Raw genomic sequence first — 21,164 nt, 5'->3', positions numbered from 1 at the left:
TACGAGAACTAAGTCTACTTTACCGGCCTGGGTAAATACAGTACAACCACTGACAGACAGTAAGTAGAATAACATTGTCAATGATAACACGACTCGACGACTCTATTATTATTATTAATTACGTCGCATTAATTTAAGTCAAGGCCGTAGCCAAGGGGGGTTAGGGGGCCAACCCCCCCCCCCCGAAACCTCAAAATTTAGTTGTAAAAATTAATGCCTTAGCCTACAGTATGTTTTGAAATTTATGAATACGATCGTTATGTTTTAGTTTTTAAAATGTCTACTTGTTCATGACAAATAAAAGGTGAAATTCGAGGTTTTTGGATACGGTTCTAGTTAAACATGGATTTAGAAAGTCGCCAAGACAAGAACTCCTTTTAGAAGGATATGTCCATAATCTACATCATGTTTTAAAATTCTTGAATGTAATCGTCTTAGATTAATTTTTTATATGTCTACTTGCTCAGGTGAAATGGGTGTTTTTGGAGAATTGGACAAAGTTTTAGGCGTTAAAAACTTCTTTAAAAAGTCACCAAACGGCTTTAAAAATGTAAAATCTTCCTGGGGGAGGACCCACAGACCCCCCTTCTTTTTGGGGTGCTCCACCCCCCTCAACCACCCCCCTTGATACAACCACCACTAACCAGACCCCCCGAAAATTTGTCCTAGCTACGGCCTTGATTAAAATATTAATTGCTCCATTGTCTGTGGAATAGCAGTACTAATTTGTTCAAATTTCACCTTAAAGAGTTTTGAAATCAAATATTTGTTGATTAATTCTGATACAGATAAGGATGTTAAGATACCCTACATGACTCTTGTATTGGATCATTTCAGTTATTTAACTCTATAACACACGTCTTATTCGGCTTAGTTTGCTGCATTTTACCGTCGCAATGCATTAATCTACAATACACATTATACAGGGTGTTGAAAAAGTCTTAACAAACCCCAAAATTAATTAAACGGCTTAACATATATTTTTTATACTTCAATATATCATTGTAAGACGACTTCAATAGCTTTTTTTAAGAGATTAAAACTTTTCCCCTTCCCCTTTTAGGTTAGATAGGGGGCAACTCAAAATATTAAAATGTTAAAACCCATGTTGTGGCCCCTAATTTTGAAGATCTTTTGGTGTGATGGAAAATATTTTACGAACAACCTGTACCTAATAGTGACCTAAAACGCTTGAAGATGGATTTGGAATAAAAAAGTCTAACACCATACAATGCAGATACAAAATGTTTAACCATGTTTTGTTTTAGGCTGTTGGTGTGAATGTTTAAAGTTTTTCTCACCATTTTTCTGAACTCTTATATTGTTATTATATTAGGAATAAAACTGCAAGGTCACATTATTATTTTGGTTTATTGTTGGACTAATTTATGTAGGTAAGTAAACATTGTTTTTTAACACAAACAAAGCTTATAAATACTATAACTTAAACCCTAATTCCAATTACTAAGTGTGACTAATCAATATGTTTGTTCAAAAAGATTCAACATTAATTTTTCTACCCACAATGCATTGTTTAAAAGTGAGTTACTGTAATTTTGTTTGTAAATCAGCTGTTCTTAATCGTTTTTATTTTATTTTATTTAATGTTTGTTTTGTGTTGGGATTCCAATGAGCTAATACATTTGTGTCCAGTTGTCAAATTTTATTCACTATCATTTGTAATCCAGTGTAACACATTCTCTTATTTCTCTAAGTCAAAAAAGTCATCATACAATAATATGTTTAAGTTAAAAAGTTTTATCTTAAGACGTTTAATTTATTCTTGGGTGTGTTAAGACTTTTGCAACACCCTGTATATACAGAAAAATGGAGTAATGAAACCAGAACATTGTTTAACGTAGGAATATTAAATAGCACTACATTCTTTTCTCATTATCCTTACCTTTTACCATTGAAACAAATTTAGGCTGAATGACAACATGATAATTATTTGTGGTTAGAATAAGCAATAAAATTACATCGAATATGGCAATATACTTGAATAATCGTCATAAAAATATTGTTTTCTAACGACAACAAGGAAATTTTGCAGATTTATTAAAAACGTAGTTTTTTTAGGATTTCGGCAAATCAATGTGTAAGGATCCCAAATATAAATCATATTCTCTTGACCAGATGTTTTGTTAACATGTTTATTTTATTAATATAAAACAATATTAACGAAATCAACCTTTATTCTATCTTAAGTAAATCATAGCAGTGTGTTCATATATTTTACCTACGACCAATTTTTTTTTTTTAAGTAGCTGTTTTTATTCAGTTTTTAGAATTGAAAGGTTTTTCATAACAGCGTCGTTTACTTTCATAACAGCATAGTTTTACCGTCAACGGTTTTACTCATAACAACACGGGCAACGGACCAATGACGTTCAAGGATTGAGGGAAAAAACTAAAAAATTGTAATGATTTGAACTTTAACTAATCAGCTGTTCAGGTCAATTTAATTGTTGTTAATTTGCCAATTTTTTGTTGTTTAGTTGCCAATTTAATGTGCAATTAGTGTTTATTGCAATGTTAATGTTTCGTTGCATCACTGTCCGTGGCAATGAGAGGTTATTAACGAAAACATAACCTCTCTTAGAAGTTATGAGTAGTGATTTTTAGTAATTAAACCCTGTCGTAGGTAAAGTAGTGTACGCAACTCACGTAAATAGTGTTGACGACACGAGTAGAAAATTTAAGGTACGAGCCATAACCAATCTACTGTAGTATATTTCATCACTAGGGCCCAAAGTGACTCTTTTTGACCCGAGGTCAAGTTTTAACCTCGGCAAATAAGATAGATTAAAGGTTGCTTTCGTTAATATTGTTTTATATTCATAAAATAAACATGTTAACAAAACATTTGGTCAAGAAACTATTTTTTTTGGGGGACCCAGTAAGAATATTGGACTAGTGGTTTGGTCTCGACTATACTTTACCGTTATACTTATCAGTTAGAGTAGAATCAGTTTGAAATACACCGTGGAACAAGACAAATATTATTGTTGTTTTTATTTAAAAATATAGCGGCACTGTTTGCTGAAAAGGGGAGAGGGTGACCGGTATAGTTTACAAACAACGAGAAGTTTGTATTTATCTAATGTTCAATTAATTCAGGGAACGTGTGAGAAGGTAATCATTTTGCGATGGCGAGTAGCTTTTGAACTCTTACTCATTACTGCAGTATTTTGATAGTGATTTTTGACTTTACGTCATACTCAAATTACACTGCATATCATAGACCACTGTAGGTATTGAAATCGTAGTGACATTAAGGTAGAGGATGATTTTTACAAGGTTTTATACGTGTTTTAGGATTTCTAATCTGACCCCATTCTCAGGTAAGAAAGACTACAATACAGTTTCAAGCATTGGGTTTCCTTTGTTATTTCTTTTAGCTGAGTTTGTGTACTAATCTTGAAATGTTTTAGGTACTTTTTCGCCCAAGGACTGGATCAGATACCAGATCCCGTAATATCGTGAAAACTAGATCTACCAATCGTGATGGAACCCCTACAGCAGCTTTGGAGTATTGCTAAACCTCCCTTCTCTTGGCATTATTGTTAAGGGAAGAAGGATGATTACATAATGATTGGCTGTGGTATTAAATGGAAATTTAATGCTTCCGGTGATCACACAATAGTGGACATCCTACTGATGGATGTTTTGAAAATGATGTAAGACAGGACGGTTAACATGACCGATCCTGAAAAGTCATTCACTTTCATCTATCAGTGGATGAAAAAAACATCATACGCTCTGTTAAACCACGGAAGGCAATGTTAAGTTGATGATGCCGCTATCAGCACCAACTGGTGCAGTAACATCGGATGCCCTAAGAATATAAATAATAGGAAGCAGCTATCCTGAAGGAAACTTAGCCACTGGTGTTTCTTTGACTCTTGAACAAGATGGGGATTCTACTTGATAGCCTCTTGAGCACGCTAAGCTGTGAGGATGAGAAACCCACCTTCAATATATTGTTTGAGTGCCCAGCCTAATTGTGAGTTCGGACAAGATTCCTTGGATAATGTCAGTAGTCAGGGGAAATTCAGGGAACGATCGTGTAGAAACTCTCAAGGAGTTGAATGATCCTCAGAACCTTTAATGGTTTGTTGACGTAAACCCCAGTTGAGGATGCAACAAAGTTGTCTAGCATTGCAATCCCATGGTTAATGTTGCCACTCGAAGAAAACCGTGATGGAAAATGTCCGTACTAATTCTTTAACCAACATAGATAATGGTTATGTCACTTTATCACTTCAACCGATGGCCTCAGAAGGATTTCACTAGTGTAGTTATAGTGACTTTCACTTACCAAGAACAGCTGCAGCAGCAGCACCAGCAGAAGCAGCACGGCTTGTTGGGCCTCTGTAGACTGCCGGGGGTGGGAGCGGGGGCGGCGTGGAGACTGGTGACGCTCCCGACCGCCACCCCTCGCAACCGACACCCTGACGAGTCTATACAGTCCTGCTGCCTAACCACCTCACTGGACACGGCCGCCGACATCTGCAACAAGTGAGAGATACTGTAGTCAGCTGATGTAGTAGAACAGGGTAGGGAGGAGGAAGGGGTCGACCACCACCCCTCGCAACCGACACCCTGACGAGTCTATACAGTCCTGCTGCCTAACCACCTCACTGGACACGGCCGCCGACATCTGCAACATGTGAGAGACACTGTAATCAGCTGATGTAGTAGAACAGGGTAGGGAGGAGGAAGTGGTTAAAGGAGGATAAGTTGATGAGGGATGGAGGACAGATTAAAATAGAAAGTGAGGAAAACGCTGAATGAAAAAAGAAGAGGAGGATGAAGAAGAGAGTAAGATGAGATTTGGAATGAAGGTATAAAGGAAGAGGTGGAAACATGAAGAGGAGTTCCAAGGAGACGAATGATTAGGAAGAGGAAGATTATGGTTTATCCGAGGATGTAAATGTGAAAAGAATAATATGATGTTGGATTTAAGGAGAAGCAACGAAGTAATGAATTTGACCTGGAGTAATGGCATGGCAAGGGAAGTAAGAGGAAGCGCGGAAGAGAGAAAAAATATTGGGTAAAAAATTATGGGGTAAAATTTACAATGAAAATTAGGAAAACGAAAAAAATATCATAAAGGTAATGGAAGAATGGGCAGAGGAAGAGATTAAAAGAGGGGTTGGTAAAGTAGATAAATGGGGTAGCTGGGAGAATGAGAAAGAGGTTAAGAAGGAGGAGGCAATAAAGAAGGGGGTGAAGAAGAGAATGGTTAGAAGTTTTAAGAAAGATGAGTAGATTTTAATGAAGAAGTAAAAGATAAAATTTGAGTTAAAGTTGTGAAGGAAGAGGTTGGGATGTTTAAATTAAAGAAGACGTCATAAAAAGGGTAGATAAATAGGATGGATTGGTAAAGCATGGTAATAAAAATGTGAAGAAGTCAATGATGGTTATGTATGTAATTGAAAGAAATCTGTAAATAAAAATGATTAGGTGGAATCTCAGGATAAGAAGTATGGTGAGGCGGGTGGATAAGAATAGGGTAGAAGAAGATACAAATGAGGAAGAAAAGTAGTAAGAGGAAAAATAAGAACATGAACGAGGGATAGAAAGATAATGCAAAACAAATTATGCTGACAATGTCATTAATTTTATTCAAACGTACCGTAGTGTAGCAATAAAATCAATTAATTATTTTATGTTGATAACACATAAGACAGTGATGATTTACTTGAATACCTTGATTTTGGTCAAGCCTCTTTACCTCTAGCGCCTAATACAAACTACTAAAAGCGTTAAGCGGAACTTTAAGAACATTTCGTTGATAAAACATAACCATCTTATTGAATAACACACAAATTTTCACGTTGTAAATAAAACACACAAAACAGAAGTTCACCTATCTCCATGTGCATTAACTTTATTTCTTCAAAATCTCAACTCAATCAATCCAGTATTTTTCACATGCTTTTTCCATGTGACATGCACACAAACATCCAATATTTCAGATGTTTATAATTAGCAACATTATCAATTATATTGATTAGCTGAGCACGTTATATAGTGCAACCATTTAGTCACCTTTGAGAATATAATATAGTATACCAATTAGACAACACACGAGAGAGAAACTCTATGTGTTCTGAGCACACTAATCAGTATTGCCGGAAGCTTCATTCTCATATTGGCCGAAGTAAGCCGATGACATTAGTAGTATAGTTTGGTACGAATTAGCTATGACTTTTAAAGATATTTTGATTGTAAAAAGTGCTTTTTATATTGGACGTGAGTGCAATAATTATCTTTATTCAATATAGACTGTCAAATTTGTAAGATTGCAGTCAATGTGTGTTCTAAAATTGACCTTAATCTCTGAATGGTTTCAGTATAGTACCCAGCTTTAGGAAATCTAATCTTAGTTTAAGAAAAGAGTGTATTAATTTAAAATTTAATTAATTTTTTTAGTTTAAGCGCGATTTTTCATAATTAATATTATAAGCTGTTCAAAAAACGTGGTAAAAGTTTGCAATGATAAGCCTAGGAATGATGCAATGATATGAGTTTGAATAGGAAAGATGCAAAATTCTGAAAGTAAATATTCTGAAGGTTGAAAATATATATTAAGACTACTCTGTTTTCAAGTTTTGTGAAGCATAATCTCTTATTAACCATGCTGTACTTCGTAAAATCCCAAATTCCAACCCAAAGAATAAACCAAGATAGATATGTACTGTAATATACATTATTGCACCGTAGGAAGAACACTTTATTCCTAAACATATTTTTAGTGTTGAACAAAACTAAGGGGGAAAATCGGAACAGTATACAATAATAATTTATGTAAACTTTTAACTGTTGACATATTTTTTCTATGGTGTAATATCATTTCACCCCTTGTAGTTATGTAACTCTAAGGTCAAGTCACCTCGGAAGTACGGGGTCTAAGCAGGTCGCTAAGTTTCAATTTCCGTTACTGCAACTCCAATATCCTAAGACTATTTATCACCAATCGATAAATCTTGTTGGACCGTCGCTTTTAGTTCAACTCAGCCTCTTTTGAAATAAGTTACATGTTCCAACAATTTAAGCCATATAAATACATACTCTTATGTCATTATTGTGGATCAGCTGATGACATTTAGTTTTGCATGTAGAATACGTTTTAATGTAAACCTTTTTTTACGTTGCTAATGCTATAACTAATTTTCGTCACACACTAGCAAAAGCAGCCATTTTTAATGCATGCGTTTTTACTCTCTAGGGAGTAAAGATAATTTTTTGTTCCTAGGGAGTAAAAATCAGCTGTTGTAAACAGTTGTACATTTCCATTTTGGCAATCGTATCGATCGAAATTATTTATCGGTTGATTTATTAGGTAAGGTTTTAGCCTATTGGTGTCGATTGCTCGACATATCGATGGAATAATGTACTGTAATACAATCGTAATAGACGAAACGATTGAATCACTTACTAAACAGCTGCTTATTTGCATTAGCTGATTTGAAAACAAGCTGGAAGTCGTTTTGAGACTTTATCATTACATGCGAATTATTTCGTTTTCTAGCTTTGATTGTTAATTAATGATGCAATATAAAACTTTAAGGTAATAGATGAGATACATGTATTTGCCGAGAAAGTTGTATAAGACTGTAATTAAGATAATAGTGCCATCAAAGAATCCAAATCCAATATCCAACTTCACATCCAATAGCCATAGGCATTGCCAATATCCAATAACTTATCCAAGGGGATTCAACATTCACTGATGTTATCTAGGGGCGGGAACGCACTTACCTTAACTCGTAATAGTGTTTTCACGTGCGTTCCCCGAGTGTATTTGAGCGATACATTGTGGTATATTGCGGTATATTGTGGTATATTGCGGTATATTGCGGTATATTGTGGTATATTGCGGTATATTGCGGTATATTGCGGTATATTGCGGTATATTGCGGTATATTGCAGTATATTGTGGTATATTGTGGTATATTGTGGTATTTTTCGGTATATTGCGGTATATTGTGGTATGTTAGGTATATTGTGGTATATTGCGGTATATTGTGGTATATTGCGGTATATTGTGGTATGTTGCGGTATATTGCGGTATATTGTGGTATATTGTGGTACATTGTGGTATATTGTGGTACATTGTGGTATATTGCGGTATATTGCGGTATATTGTGGTATGTTGCGGTATATTGCTGTATATTGTAGTGTATTGTGGTATATTGTAGTATATTGTGGTATATTGTGAAATAATGTGGTATATTGTGGTATATTGTGGTATATTGTGTTATATTGCGGTATATTGCGGTATATTGTGGTACATTGTGGTATATATATTGCGGTATATTGTGGTATATCGTGGTATATTGAGGTATATTGTGGTATATTGCGGTATATTGTGGCATATTGCGGTATATTGTGGTATATTGCAGTATATTACGGTATATTATGGTATACTGCGGTATATAGTGGTATATGGGGACCCTAGAGAGAAAAAAAACTCTAGTGAACGCCTTCATGAACATCATACGTTTTCTTACGAAGTGGGATGAGTGAATTGAACGTGTAGGCCTTCTCCCCACTAACATTGAAGTTTACAATGTTTGAAACCATTTTGACAAGTATTTTAAGTGCCAAAAACTGAAAAGTCTGTATCTTGTTCAAAATCAAACGTAAGAAGGGTACATTCTTATGATTGTACTTGTTTTTCTTGCCAACAATTTATAATGTTATCGAAATGCCTACACATTTATTTAGATTTAAATAAAACAATATCCATAAGCCAAACAAATACAAAAATTTCCTTCACAAAATGCACTTATTATAACTTGGTGTGCAAATTCAAGTCCAAACCAAGAGTAATGAACAGTTAGAAGGTGGGGCTTGCAAATAATTGATAGGCATACAACAATAATACCCGTGGCAGGGAAAGGTCAAAAGCTACACCGTCTTTCGTTATGTTGAGTTCGTGAATAGACCCTCCTAACGATGATTTCAATAGTCTTGTCTAAAACATCGATGGTCTAAAATTATGTTTTATAGTGAGTTTCTCACATATTCACGATACAGTGCTTGACATTTTATCGTTGACATTAAATTGATATCGTACATATATATTTTAGTTGAAAATAGTATAATTTATAATGATCTTTGTACATAGATTTAACGGAGAAATTATAGAAAACGCTATTTAAATAAAAATAAAATAAAAATTGGTAGCTGTGAGATTTACTAAATTTAGTTACTCGTTCTAAAAAAAGTTTAAAAAATTGGTTTACCCCTAATCACATGTTATTACAAACCTAGATAAGAAGTCAACCTTGATAACAAGTCTTATTTTACAATCCCTATGAGAGTCTCGTTATCAAGGTTCTACTGTATTGATTTATGGTGTTCTTTATACTTTTCAGGTTTGAATCAATAATGTCAAAGTACTGTTTGACTATTGGAATTTCTATAATTACTTTAGCTAAAAACCTAAGTAAACTTTTCTCATGTCTACTCAGATTTTAAGCTACAACAACAGTCATAACGACCGTAACTTTTAGACTGGAGTGATCGACTATTGGACACTAAAGTAAACATCCCTGCATATGGGTCAGCTGTAGCCAGTTATCTATTTTTTAAGTCGAATGCGCTACGAATGATTGTGTTACAATCTAAATTTTAATTTTCGCCCTTAGTTTTTGTTGGAATATTTTATATGACATAATATATGCTATTTGTCAACAAGTTGATTGCTTTGTTGCAAGGTTGAACTAATTGATAGAAACTAGTTACTCACATCATGAATTTAATTTACAGTAATTTACTGTTTGTTGCACATTCCCACATGTTTATTTGTTAAAATCGCTACAACTCCAAACCTAAACAATGTTGTCGAGTAAAACCTGTGTAGTATTAGAAAACGTATGATCCGAATGATTCTTGACATATTTCCATACAAGATGAACGTTTAAGGCGATCAACGGGTGCGTTGCGTGGAGCATATTTTATCGATTGGCCGCAAAAGAGGACACAAAAGGCTTAATGTCTTGAGAGACTCTCGTGACGGCTGAAGGGCTGGAGTGCCTTCCCAAGTTGCCACCCTTTACTATCCCCAGGCTGGAGCCACCTCAGTTAAAACCTCACGGCGTAATAGTAGTTTACGCAACGATTGCGTAAAGGTATATATATAGATATATATATATATATAGATTATAGTGTTAACGACACGAGTAGAACATTTAAGGAAAGAGCCTTGGCGAGGGTCGTTAACACTATTTACGCAAGTTGCGTACACTACTTTACCTACGACAGTGTTTTAATTACCATATCTGCAGTAGTGTACTCATAACTTTTCTAAGAGAGGTTATATTTTCGTTTACAACCTCTCATTGCCACTGACAGTGATGCAACGAAACATTGTTAACACTAATTGCACCACTCGACAATTAAATTGGCTTGAACAGCTGATTAGTTGAAGTTCGAATCATTAAAATTTTAGTTCTTCTCTCTCAATCCTTAAATCTCATTGGTCCATTACCCGTGTTGTTATGAGTAAAACTATGCTGTTATGATAGTAAACAATGCTGTTATGAGAAACTTTTCAATTCTAAGAACTGAACTGAAACGGCTACTTTAAAAAACGGTCGTTGGTAAAAGGGTTAACAAAACTACCCTTTGTGATAAACACGTCATTGAATACGTCATCGAGCCAAAAACCGATGTTTGAGTTGCGCGGCTGGGACGTAGATTACATGGTTTTTCCCAGTTTCGAGAACAACATATAAGTTTACCATGTGTTTGTCAGGATTCTTGAAGGATGGAGTCCGAAGTACATGTCGCCACTTGTAGCACCGATAGGAAAATATTTTAATTTACATTTAAAACTATATTTTGTAACTAAATTAAGCCAGTTTTGAAATTAATTAGGAACTGGGTCAATACAATCAACTTGCAATAAGCTGGTAAACTGATTTAGTTACTAACAGTTTTTCAAAGCAGTAATAACAGGTTAGAATTTGATAAAGTTAGTATAATAAAACCGGCAATCTTTTCCTTATACTCCTTATAAACAATGTCTGTTTCGTTTTAGGATTTAATCGTGTTAGGATGGAGGTGTGAAGTTTAGCAACATAATTTGAAAGCAGTCTGTATATATTGTCCCTTAGTTTTCCTTTCAATATTGTTGACTATTTTTGTTTAAGAAACTGTCAATCTAGTGCGAGTTACAGTTTATAATCTATAAAGTTGTTTATTTGTACCTTTAAAACCACAAGAGTTTGAGTTCAAAAAAAACTTTTAAAATTTGACTCAAACTTGATAGAGAAAAAATTGATAAAACATTTTATAGAGATGGCGAAACTATAAAAAGGTTTTATGAGTTTCGATTTGTATTTGGAGAATCATAGAGTATATTCAAAATAAATACAAACGAGCGCGCCAAAAACCTCAAACTTATTGAAAGGTAAAACATTTGTTTTCTTATCGAAGTAGTTTCTATAAAGGAAAAAACCTCTAAGAATTCTCAGTAAAATAATATTAGTTTTTCTATGAAGTTTTGAGAAATCTCCGTACTCCACGATACATTTTGTAATAAGGGTGGCTAGAGGAAACGGAGCTGTATCCCCTCCTGCACCACTTATTGCATACCAGGTACTCCTATCCTGAAACGACTACTTCCAACTGTCTGTCATAGAGCCATTTTCCAATTGTGGCTATTTTTGTTGAATACATCAACGTTCATGTTTTTATTGTAAAAGTCTGAATCTGCCCAAACGACTACTTAATGAAAAAATAAGTGTTTGGATTGCTAAATCCGTTTCAGCTACATGCAAAAATGCCGTTGCCGTAGTTAAGTAATGTTTTTAAAGGTTCTTTTCTCCTGTAAACGTTAGACTTAGTCTACAATAACACTTGCACAAAATTATTGCTCTACAAAGTGGTTTGAAAAGAAATTGCAAAATTTTATGTTTTGGAGGAAAAAGTGTGAAAACCCAATTTTTACCCCATAAATCCCCGTTATTAAAAATGCTGGTTCAACCAACAAAAACAACCGAGAATATCTTCAAAATTGTATGACTGTTACATGAGTTATCGTGCTGACAAACACATACATACGAACATTTGCATTTGAGCGGATGGTGTTTTTAGCCTTTGGGAACATGAAAACGAAACATTAAAGCGGTCCTTGGACTAAATGTTACCATATAACCAAACTAATACCTTCATAGCTCGTAGAATCTTGTCAAAAACGATTAAACACTAACATTAACTGACGTTTCGGCCTCGATACAGAGTGCCTTCTTCAGTGCGACTTGACTCCGCACAGATGACAAATCAAGTGGCACAACAACAAGTGTCTTGACTCCGAGTGGAGTCAAGTCGCCCTGAAGATGGCACTCTTTATCGAGCCGAAACGTTTGTTTAGTGTTTCAGTTTTAGCGCATTTCCCTATAGGGAAGTAGCTATTACCGTAGGTGGCACGGTAAGACCTAGACCCAGAATCGATTTACTTTTTCATTTAGATGTCCCCAGAGGCCAAAAACACAATTCGTTCAAATTTTTATATGTGTATATATGAATATGTACGTATATATATATATACGTACGTGAACGCGATAACTTGAGTAATTTTTGTCCGATTTTGATGAAATTTGATTTAAAGGTGTAAGAGGCGGGAAAACCTTGAATGAGTTCGTGAACCAGCATGATTGGACCATGGGAACAGGGTTTTACGGGGGTAAAAAATTGGTTTTCTCATTTTTGACCCTGAAAAAATCCCTCCTAAAAAATGTCTCCTAGACCTTTTTTAAGATCTTAAAAAGCAAATTATTTGGTATATCAACGTGTTTTTGTAAGGTTATTGGTAACGGAGAAAGTTCAAAAAAATGTAAATTTAAAATTCCCATGTTATTCTTACGGAGAATATTGTAAAATGTTGTAGTTTGCTTGTTTATGGATATATTTTGATCAAACTTGGCAAATTTATTTATTTTATACTAAGCTATTATTATTTTACAAAAAAAATAACTTTATTAGTTCCCTTGTCACAGCAAACCTAAGTACTCATTAAACCTAATGTTATTTAAATAAATTTAATTGAAAATAAATTCAGACACTGCAAGGCAACGCTGGTGGCACTGCCTATGATTGACAGGCAAAGCTCTCTCAAAACACTTAATGCTTTTTACCATGCGGTTGGCATTCTGGGTTATAGTAATATGTTTTCTGTGTCAATAGTCACAAGAAAACCACGATTCTACAAGTGACCGTGGAAGCCTATCCAGGAACATCTTCATAGCTTATTCCCTAAATGGGAAATTCGCTTGAACACAGCTACTTCTTGCGACGATTCTCCATCACTGGGAATCAAGTGTATATTGTTTCTATCAGGGTCTATATTAAAGCCATAAGCCCATCGAATAGATCAAAGCACGAGCCGTAGGACGAGCGCGCCGTTGGCTCGTCTCCAACACACAATATTTGCTGCAACAGCTATGTTATTGCCTTCCACCGTTGTATAAACTACACTAAGTTTGTTTGAAATCTTGTTCCGCAACAGCGATTTCATATTGCCTAGTCACCTAGAAAGTGTTTTGGTATTTTCATGTAGGCCTAATTGTGGATAGTTTCAGGCTTAGATTTATGTTTAATTTGGAGATATAGCCTCTGGATCGTTATTGAACATAATTAAATCCAAGGCTTACCTTACGATCCAATTTATTTATATAGTGGAGACCTAGGATTCTTCGTCGAAACGTTATCGTCAGTCCTTTGTCTCATAGGACGTTTCGACGTAGAAACCTAGGTCTCCACTATATAAATAAATTGGATCGTAAGGTAAGCCTTAGATTTAATTATGTTTAATATTTGGCCACCATGTACTGTTTAACTTCTAGTGTGGATTCTGTTATCGTCAAAATGTTGTAGACAAGTTTATGAAGAATTGATTCGAAGCCGCTGACATAGTATACTGTATACGGAATTCCATCTGTGTATACATATTTATACATATTTTTAAGGGGACTGTAAACAAAAAATCGTTAAAAAATAGTTTTACTTTTTGGCCTAATAGCTCCTTTAAAGTTATATAAACCATTTTTATAATTGTTAAAATAAATAATTATTGCAAAAATATTACTGAAAACTTACGCAGCATTTTAGAGCTATGACACAGCCAGCCGGGCTCTTACTACAGTAAATCTCATTATTGATTTATATTTTATAGTAAAATGTAATCCTTTTACTTATATGCTACTTTTCTGTAATAGATATATCTTTTAAAATGTTTACATCGTTATTGTATTATTATCTATTATGCTTCATGAAATTTTGTAAAAATTTATAATATTATGGTAGCCGATTTAATTTTTCTAATAACACTATTATATGTGTAAAAATGAGTTTTCATAAAATAATAGTAAAATTATTTGGACGCGTTATTTTGAAATAACCCAGTTTAGGATACAGTACTATTAAAGGAGATTCCCTACAAGCAGAAAAAGATTGTATGCCTACATCTTACACGGAATATTGTGTTAAGTTAAACTTAACTCATATATGCGTTATAAGTCCTCTTAAACTATCGAAACTGAAAGGGAGAATTGTTGTAACTTAACAATCTGTTATGTCTCAAACAAAACATTAGGATCAAACGGCAAATAGAACATCAGTATCAACACACTGACAGGCTCTTCCAATTATTTACGTTATTTCCGAGTAAAGAACTTATTACAGTTTGCCAATTATCGGATATCTACCTCGGTTTCATGATTAGTTTATGGATCAATAGAAATCAAAGTTGAAATTGTTATTAAAGTATAAAGTCAACCTTTTTTCGTGGATTGTAACAAATCCATTACGTTTTTAATTACCATAATATTGATAGTTTCGTATGGTTTATAACTAAAAATGTTGAAACAAAACATTTTTCCCTACAGTTACCTAACAATGTACATGTTCTCTCACTGATTTGAGAAAGCAAAGTGGCCAATTCGCTCATCAGTGAGACAATGTTAACATTGGCTTACTCTAATTACTTTGTCTCACTCCAGATTTGCAACGTGAAGGCACGAAATAGTGAGCGCGTAACATGCAGACAACGTCGTATGCGCGCGAAATACGTTGGCAGCACTGGCTGTAAATCAGCTGGTCAGCTGTTGTACTGTTGTATTTGTCACTTCACGTTAAATGTTATATTAAAAGTTCACTTCTGTGTAAAAATAGGTTATGTTTCTTCACCAATTTATATGTTTTATGGTAATTGTAGGAAACATTTTAGGATAATGCGTTGATTATTACCCACGCTAGAATCTTGCAAACGCACAGTGCTATCTATCCTAACAGTGCTAAACTAGATCGATCGAAGTAGTTTTCTTTGGACTTTTTCATCTTAGCTTCAAATCTCTCTAAAAGTAGTCATATTTTCTATACATTTGTGAAATTTTCATATATACACAATCAACAGATTACACAATTAAAAAAAATTTCTAATAGTTGAATAACGTCTGGTATTTGTTAGAGAGATATCGCAGATACAAAATCTGTTCTCCTCGTGAAAAAAAATATTTTTATGTTTGTATGTTGACCTACTTCAGACGGGTTTAAACCAGCGAACGGCTTTACATCAAGTAAACTTTTCTTGAGGATCGGCAGCTTCTTTTAACTTTAAATTCGCCCACACAAGCCTGTGAGAGTAATGCACCAAGCTAAATGGGGTGAACGGATGAAATGTTCTGATAAAATATGAGCGGCGACATCAGAACCTCAAGACGAAAACCTACATCACTCAAAATGGGGGGGGGGGGGTTTACGGTATTGGCTCACTGGCTCACACCAATTCCATTTTTAATTTGCGTTATTTCAACAATTTTGTTTTCCACAAAAACGCCAAACCAAAAGCACACACAAGCAGGAAAAACATTTCCTTATTTGTGACCTTAAGTACACACGATTAGAAACTAGCTTTCGCACTGTTTACACAGGGTGAAAAACAGTTCGTTCATAAATTATTTCGTGAATCCGCGGAGTGATCGGGGGGAGTTTTACTTGTGTGTACGACGAGAGGTCATTGACAGTGGTTGTGTGGCAGTAGGGTACCACCAGGGGGGGTTGCCCCCCGGGGGCGGCGGGGGCGGCGGGGGTGGTAAATCAATGAGCTGCAGGACGTACCTGCTCGCCGCGCCCGTTTACATTTTAAAAACATTATTTTGAAATTTCCCCCCACCAAACTAATAATTCTTCTCGATTGTTGAATGTACATTTTGGTTCTTTCAATATTCAAGGAAATTTGGTACAAAGTAGCTTGCATACTCTACATACAGTTTAGGAGAAAATGGTCCAAGCCACTGAAATGTTTACACCATGAAGTTGAGTAGCTAATATTGACTTCTCAAGCAATGGTAAAGTGCAATGTGTAAAAAATTGTTTTCCGTTAGTGACTTTAATATTGGGTATAATACCATGGTAAAATTGAAAGTGTACAAATGGTTTAATTGTGTTGTAATAGTTTTATTATTATAACTTCTTGACCAGGAGTGTTTTTAAATCGCCTGAGACTGAAAGTGCCTAATACGTCAAATAACACTTGTTATAAATAGCCTATATTTACACTTATACTGTTTACTCACAAGACGGTAAATACATATAAGATGGTAAGTGGTGGTCGATTTCGATTTGACACTCCAATCATCATCAGACCCAATAGGCGAATGCACATATATATTACAATACAAATTTGCCTATTGGGTCTGATGATGATTGGAGTGTCCAATCGAAATCGATCACCACTTGCCATCTTTTATATGTATTTACATGTATTTACTTATATGTGAGTAAACAGTATAAGAGAAAATACAGGGTTTTCATAAAATAATGGTGAGGTTTTAACTGTCTATTAAACTATTATGAGACAATTTAAATACTTCATATTGATACCCCTGCATCCGGTAGCACAAACAGTTTTGTTTACATTAATTGAAACAGCTGTGTCGATTGTTGTAGTAATCGAAACCCTACTTCTTCTTTTTAATAAACTTCAAGTTGTATTTTCTTATAAAAATGTTTTCGTCAAGAAAATGTAAAGTGAGTAACTAATTGAACTAAAGTCAGTGACTCTAGTATAACAACCATTTCGGTTGTCAAAAACATAGTTTATTCTAAAAAAAATGGAAATTTATCCCATCTACTAGAAAGAACTAGATATTCAGTCTCCATTGTAAAAAGAGATAGGCCTATGTTGCTCATGTGGGCTGAAAAGGATCATCGTCTGTAGAGCAAGGAATGGTTGTAATGTTGAATCTTATTAGCTATGTACAAAATTCTTTGATGTCAGGAATTCAACAAAATAAATAGTTGTTTGTATCTTTTCTCGTTTCCTTTTTATTTCATAACTAAACCTCACCATTATTTTATGAAACCCCGTATATTTTTTCAGGGTTTAAAATTATTTATGACAAGAATTTAATTGTAAACTACGAAACGTCTTTTACATAAACCATGCTGGATCCAAATGATCCAAGCTTAAAAACTGTATTTAGCGGATCCATAGGTACGATAAATCTAGAATGAATGTATGTTAAAATTGTACAAATACGAGAAGTTTAATCATTGGCTTACTTTAAAGATGCGTGGTTTTCTAAGTACCTGTTGGAAAAGTTTAAACCATGACCATTCGTAAATGTATGGAAGTCAAATTAATTAATTTCATAAATCTAACGTTTAAAATAGTTTTGTAATGGATTACAGTACTCCACACGCGTGGGTAGAGATTTTTTTTAAATGTTTATGTAGTTGTTTTATTACTGATCTTGTATGCATAGAAAGTAAATGTTACGTAGTGTTAAAGGGAATATTTTTAGTCATAAAATTCCTTTTTTGGCTGGGAACGTCTATTGGTTTGTCACGCCAATATTGAGCTTATAGGGTTCATGTAGTATTATTTTTTCTGAACAGGTAAAATAGATTTAAGACGAAAACAAATTTAAAACACTTCAAATTTAATTAAAAAAAGGTTAAGCTTAAAATTATGTCTGTTATTAATTGTGTTGTTGGAACAGCGATAGAACAAACCTACTTCCTATAAAAGTGAATTTTGAGTACATGACTTAAATAATTAAATCTTACGGATTGCATAGTCGAAAGGTAGGAAGGTAAGAGAGTGAAGGAGTTGAAGAGCTTGAGGGCTGCAACGTCAAAGGGGTTTGAGTGTTGCATCTTGGGAGGGTTTAAATGTTTTAGGATGGAAGGGTCGAAAAGTTTGAATATGTCATTATCGATGATTGGTGGTGTAGAGAGTTGCATTATCAGAAGTTTTGAAGCCTAGAGGGCTGAAAATTGACGAGTTTGAGGGTTGAGGAGTTAGAGGGTTTCATCCTTAAAGGTTTTGAAGGTTAGAGGGTTAAATATCTGAAGGGTTTCAGAGTTGCATCGTAGAAGGGTTTTAGAATTGCATCGTTGGACGGTTTGAATGTTGCAGGTTTGAAGGATAACATCGTCGAAGGGTTAATTTAAAGGTTACAGGTTTGAGGATTGCAGGATTGCAGGTTTTGAAGGTTACAGGTTTGAGGGTTGCAGAATTGAAGGGTTTGAAGGTTAAAGGTTTGTGGGTTGCAGGTTTGTAGGGTTTGAAGGTTAAAGGTTTGTGGGTTGCAGGTTTGAAGGTAGGTTTGAGGGTAGCAGGATTGTAGGGTTTAAAGGTTACAATTTTGAGGGTTGCAGATTTGAGGGTAGGTTTGAGGGTAGCAGGATTGAGGGTAACAGGATTGTAGGGTTTAAAGGTAACAATTTTTAGGGTAGCAGGATTGAAGCGTTTAAATCTTACAATTATGAGGGTTGCAGGATTGAAGGGTTTGAAGGTTAAAAGTTTGTGGATTGCAGGTTTTAAGGTAGGTTTGAGGGTAACAGGATTGAGGGTAGCAGGATTGTAGGGTTTAAAGGTTACAATTTTGAGAGTTGCAGATTTGAAGGGTTTGAAGGTTGAAAGTTTGAGTGTTGCAGGATTGTAGGGGTTGAAGGTGAAATGTTAAGGGTTGCAGGATTGTAGGGTTTGAAGGTTACTGGTTTGAGGGTTGCAGGATTGTAGGGTTTGAAGGTTAAAAGTTTGAGGGCTGCAGGATTGTAGGGTTTGAAGGTTAAAGGTTTGAGGGTAGCAGGATTGAAGAGTTTGAAGGTTGGAGTCTTGAGGGTTGAACAGTTTGGCATGCATAATCGGAGGTTTTAAGGTGTCGAAGGCTTTAAAGTTTTAGGATTCCATTGTTGAAGTGATAGTGTAGAGGGTTGTAGGATTGAATGATTTGAGGGTTGGAACTGTTACAATTACGAGTAAATGGTTAATGGCTTAGAGGGTTGAAGATTTTGAAGGTGCAATCGACGGAGCGTTTTTAGTTTAGATAGTTGATGATTCTAAGAGTTAAAATGTTACATAGTTGACTAGTTGAAGGGTTGTAGGGTTGTAGAGTTGGAGGGTTAGGGACTGGGGAGTGGTTGAGTTAAAGGGCTAAGGGGAAGTGATATCGGTCAGTGTGACAGTCTCCGCGCGTGGCAACGTGGCCAAATTGGTTTGGCTCTTCAGCAAATGGATCAAGTAAATAAATTAACTTTGTAGGGTAATACATTGATTTTCTTCCACAGAAAGATTTATGTATTACATTTAAAAGTATTTGCTTTACTTGTCATTTTCAACCAAACAGATTGTACTTTAAATAATGCGTTTTACAATTAAAAATAATCCTAATAGGCCTACTGTTTTGTAAAGTAAAATTTAGAGTTGAATGAAACTTCATAAATGTGCAGTCAGATAACTAATGTAAACTGGTGTTTTCTTGAGTAAGGCCTACTCATGCTCGTTCAAATTACATTCTACAAGACATATTATACTTTTCAATAGATACAATATTTTTATTAGTTGCTCAAATTCAATACAAACTTACTCAACCTTTTCACAGCTTTACCTACATTTTGAAGAGGCTTTAGATAACCGATAGAATACAAATTTTAAGACTGAAATTCGTACATTATTAAAAAGCTTAATCCTATTCCTTCTAATTTCAGATGATGCAATCAATATCAACAGACACATTACTTCGTGCCGAAAAAAATCTTTTACAAATTCAATGTCCGGCGGCAGTTTACTTGTGTAATAAAACAATCTCATTGAAAGTGATGAAATTAAACTTATATTTAAAAAAAGTTTCGACCATATGAGAAGCTCTGCAAAAAACACTAGAGCTTTAGGAAGGTTTGCATGTTCTTTTGCATATTGGATTTTTCGATGTAAGGAAAAGTGATGTAACTAATACCATATTTTTGAAGGGTGAAACTTTGCTACCAAAAGGTGATAAGGCGAGAGAAAATCTTCTTTTATGACACATGTGATTTAAATACTCCTTACGTTGGCAGTTTTTAGGATACAGGTATTTGACAGTAACTTTTCCTGTGAACTTTATGGCATATTGGCTTTTGTCCAATCTTTCGATTGGTGAATCAGTTTTAACAAAAAATTAAACTAATAAAGTTTTAGCTCAGTAAATAAATTTAGCAAATTGTGCAAAATTTTTATAAATATTGGTTCAAATTAATTGGTTTTGCTTAATATATCTTAAAAGATAAACAAATATTAATTTGGAAAGTTTAAATTCTTGTAATATTGAAGGTAGTAGACACTAATGACAATATAACCGTACAAATAACTGGTTAAAAGAACTGATTACCCTTAGATCGTAGAGTTAATTCATAAAAAAACTTGCCCCCTTCGTTTTAGCATTTCCAATACATGCCTAATGTAGTAAGATGTGTTGTGAAAACAGTTAAAAAATATAAAGCTATCAACAAAGATCGTTCTCAGGTGCCACAAAGTCAACAGGTTGTAGCCTGGAAAAGTTTGAAGAACGGCATTACTGTGGAGGTGTTTCCACTAATTTTTGAGGTAAAAGTATTTTCTTACATTACTTTCGTGATAAACACTTTATAACATTACTATCCATGACATTTTACTCCCAGCACTAACATGTCTCTGGATGTTTTCTTTGTTTTTTTTTTGTTTTTTGTTTTTTTGTAACCAAACAAATCTATTAACATTTAATTAGTGCAGGTATACGACATTTCTTGGCAAATAATAGTCAAACAAACTATCGTGAAATAAGAAAAATTATAATTAATAAAGTCAACAGTTTTTAGCCTACACAAGGTTATTAATACTA

General features: G+C 34.5%; 1 protein-coding gene across 1 annotated transcript in view; it reads right to left on the bottom strand.

Annotated features, from left to right (window-relative positions):
• The window catches only part of LOC128997234 (regulator of G-protein signaling 20), a 178,017-nt gene that overhangs the window by 102,094 nt on the left and 54,759 nt on the right, over positions 1-21,164 (bottom strand). Inside the window, exon 2 of the mRNA XM_054422845.1 lies at positions 4,322-4,663. Within this exon, the coding sequence (XP_054278820.1) occupies positions 4,322-4,512 (191 nt within the window). The 5' untranslated portion in view covers positions 4,513-4,663. The remainder of the gene's footprint in view (positions 1-4,321; positions 4,664-21,164) is intronic.

This window comes from Macrosteles quadrilineatus, unplaced genomic scaffold, assembly GCF_028750875.1.
Source record: "Macrosteles quadrilineatus isolate MER2022 unplaced genomic scaffold, UCM_ALF_1.0 Scaffold_6__1_contigs__length_79288215, whole genome shotgun sequence".
Lineage (NCBI taxonomy): Eukaryota > Metazoa > Arthropoda > Insecta > Hemiptera > Cicadellidae > Macrosteles > Macrosteles quadrilineatus.
The sequence above is the reverse complement of the archived record's forward strand: the minus strand, read 5'-3'. Positions and strand labels throughout refer to the sequence as shown.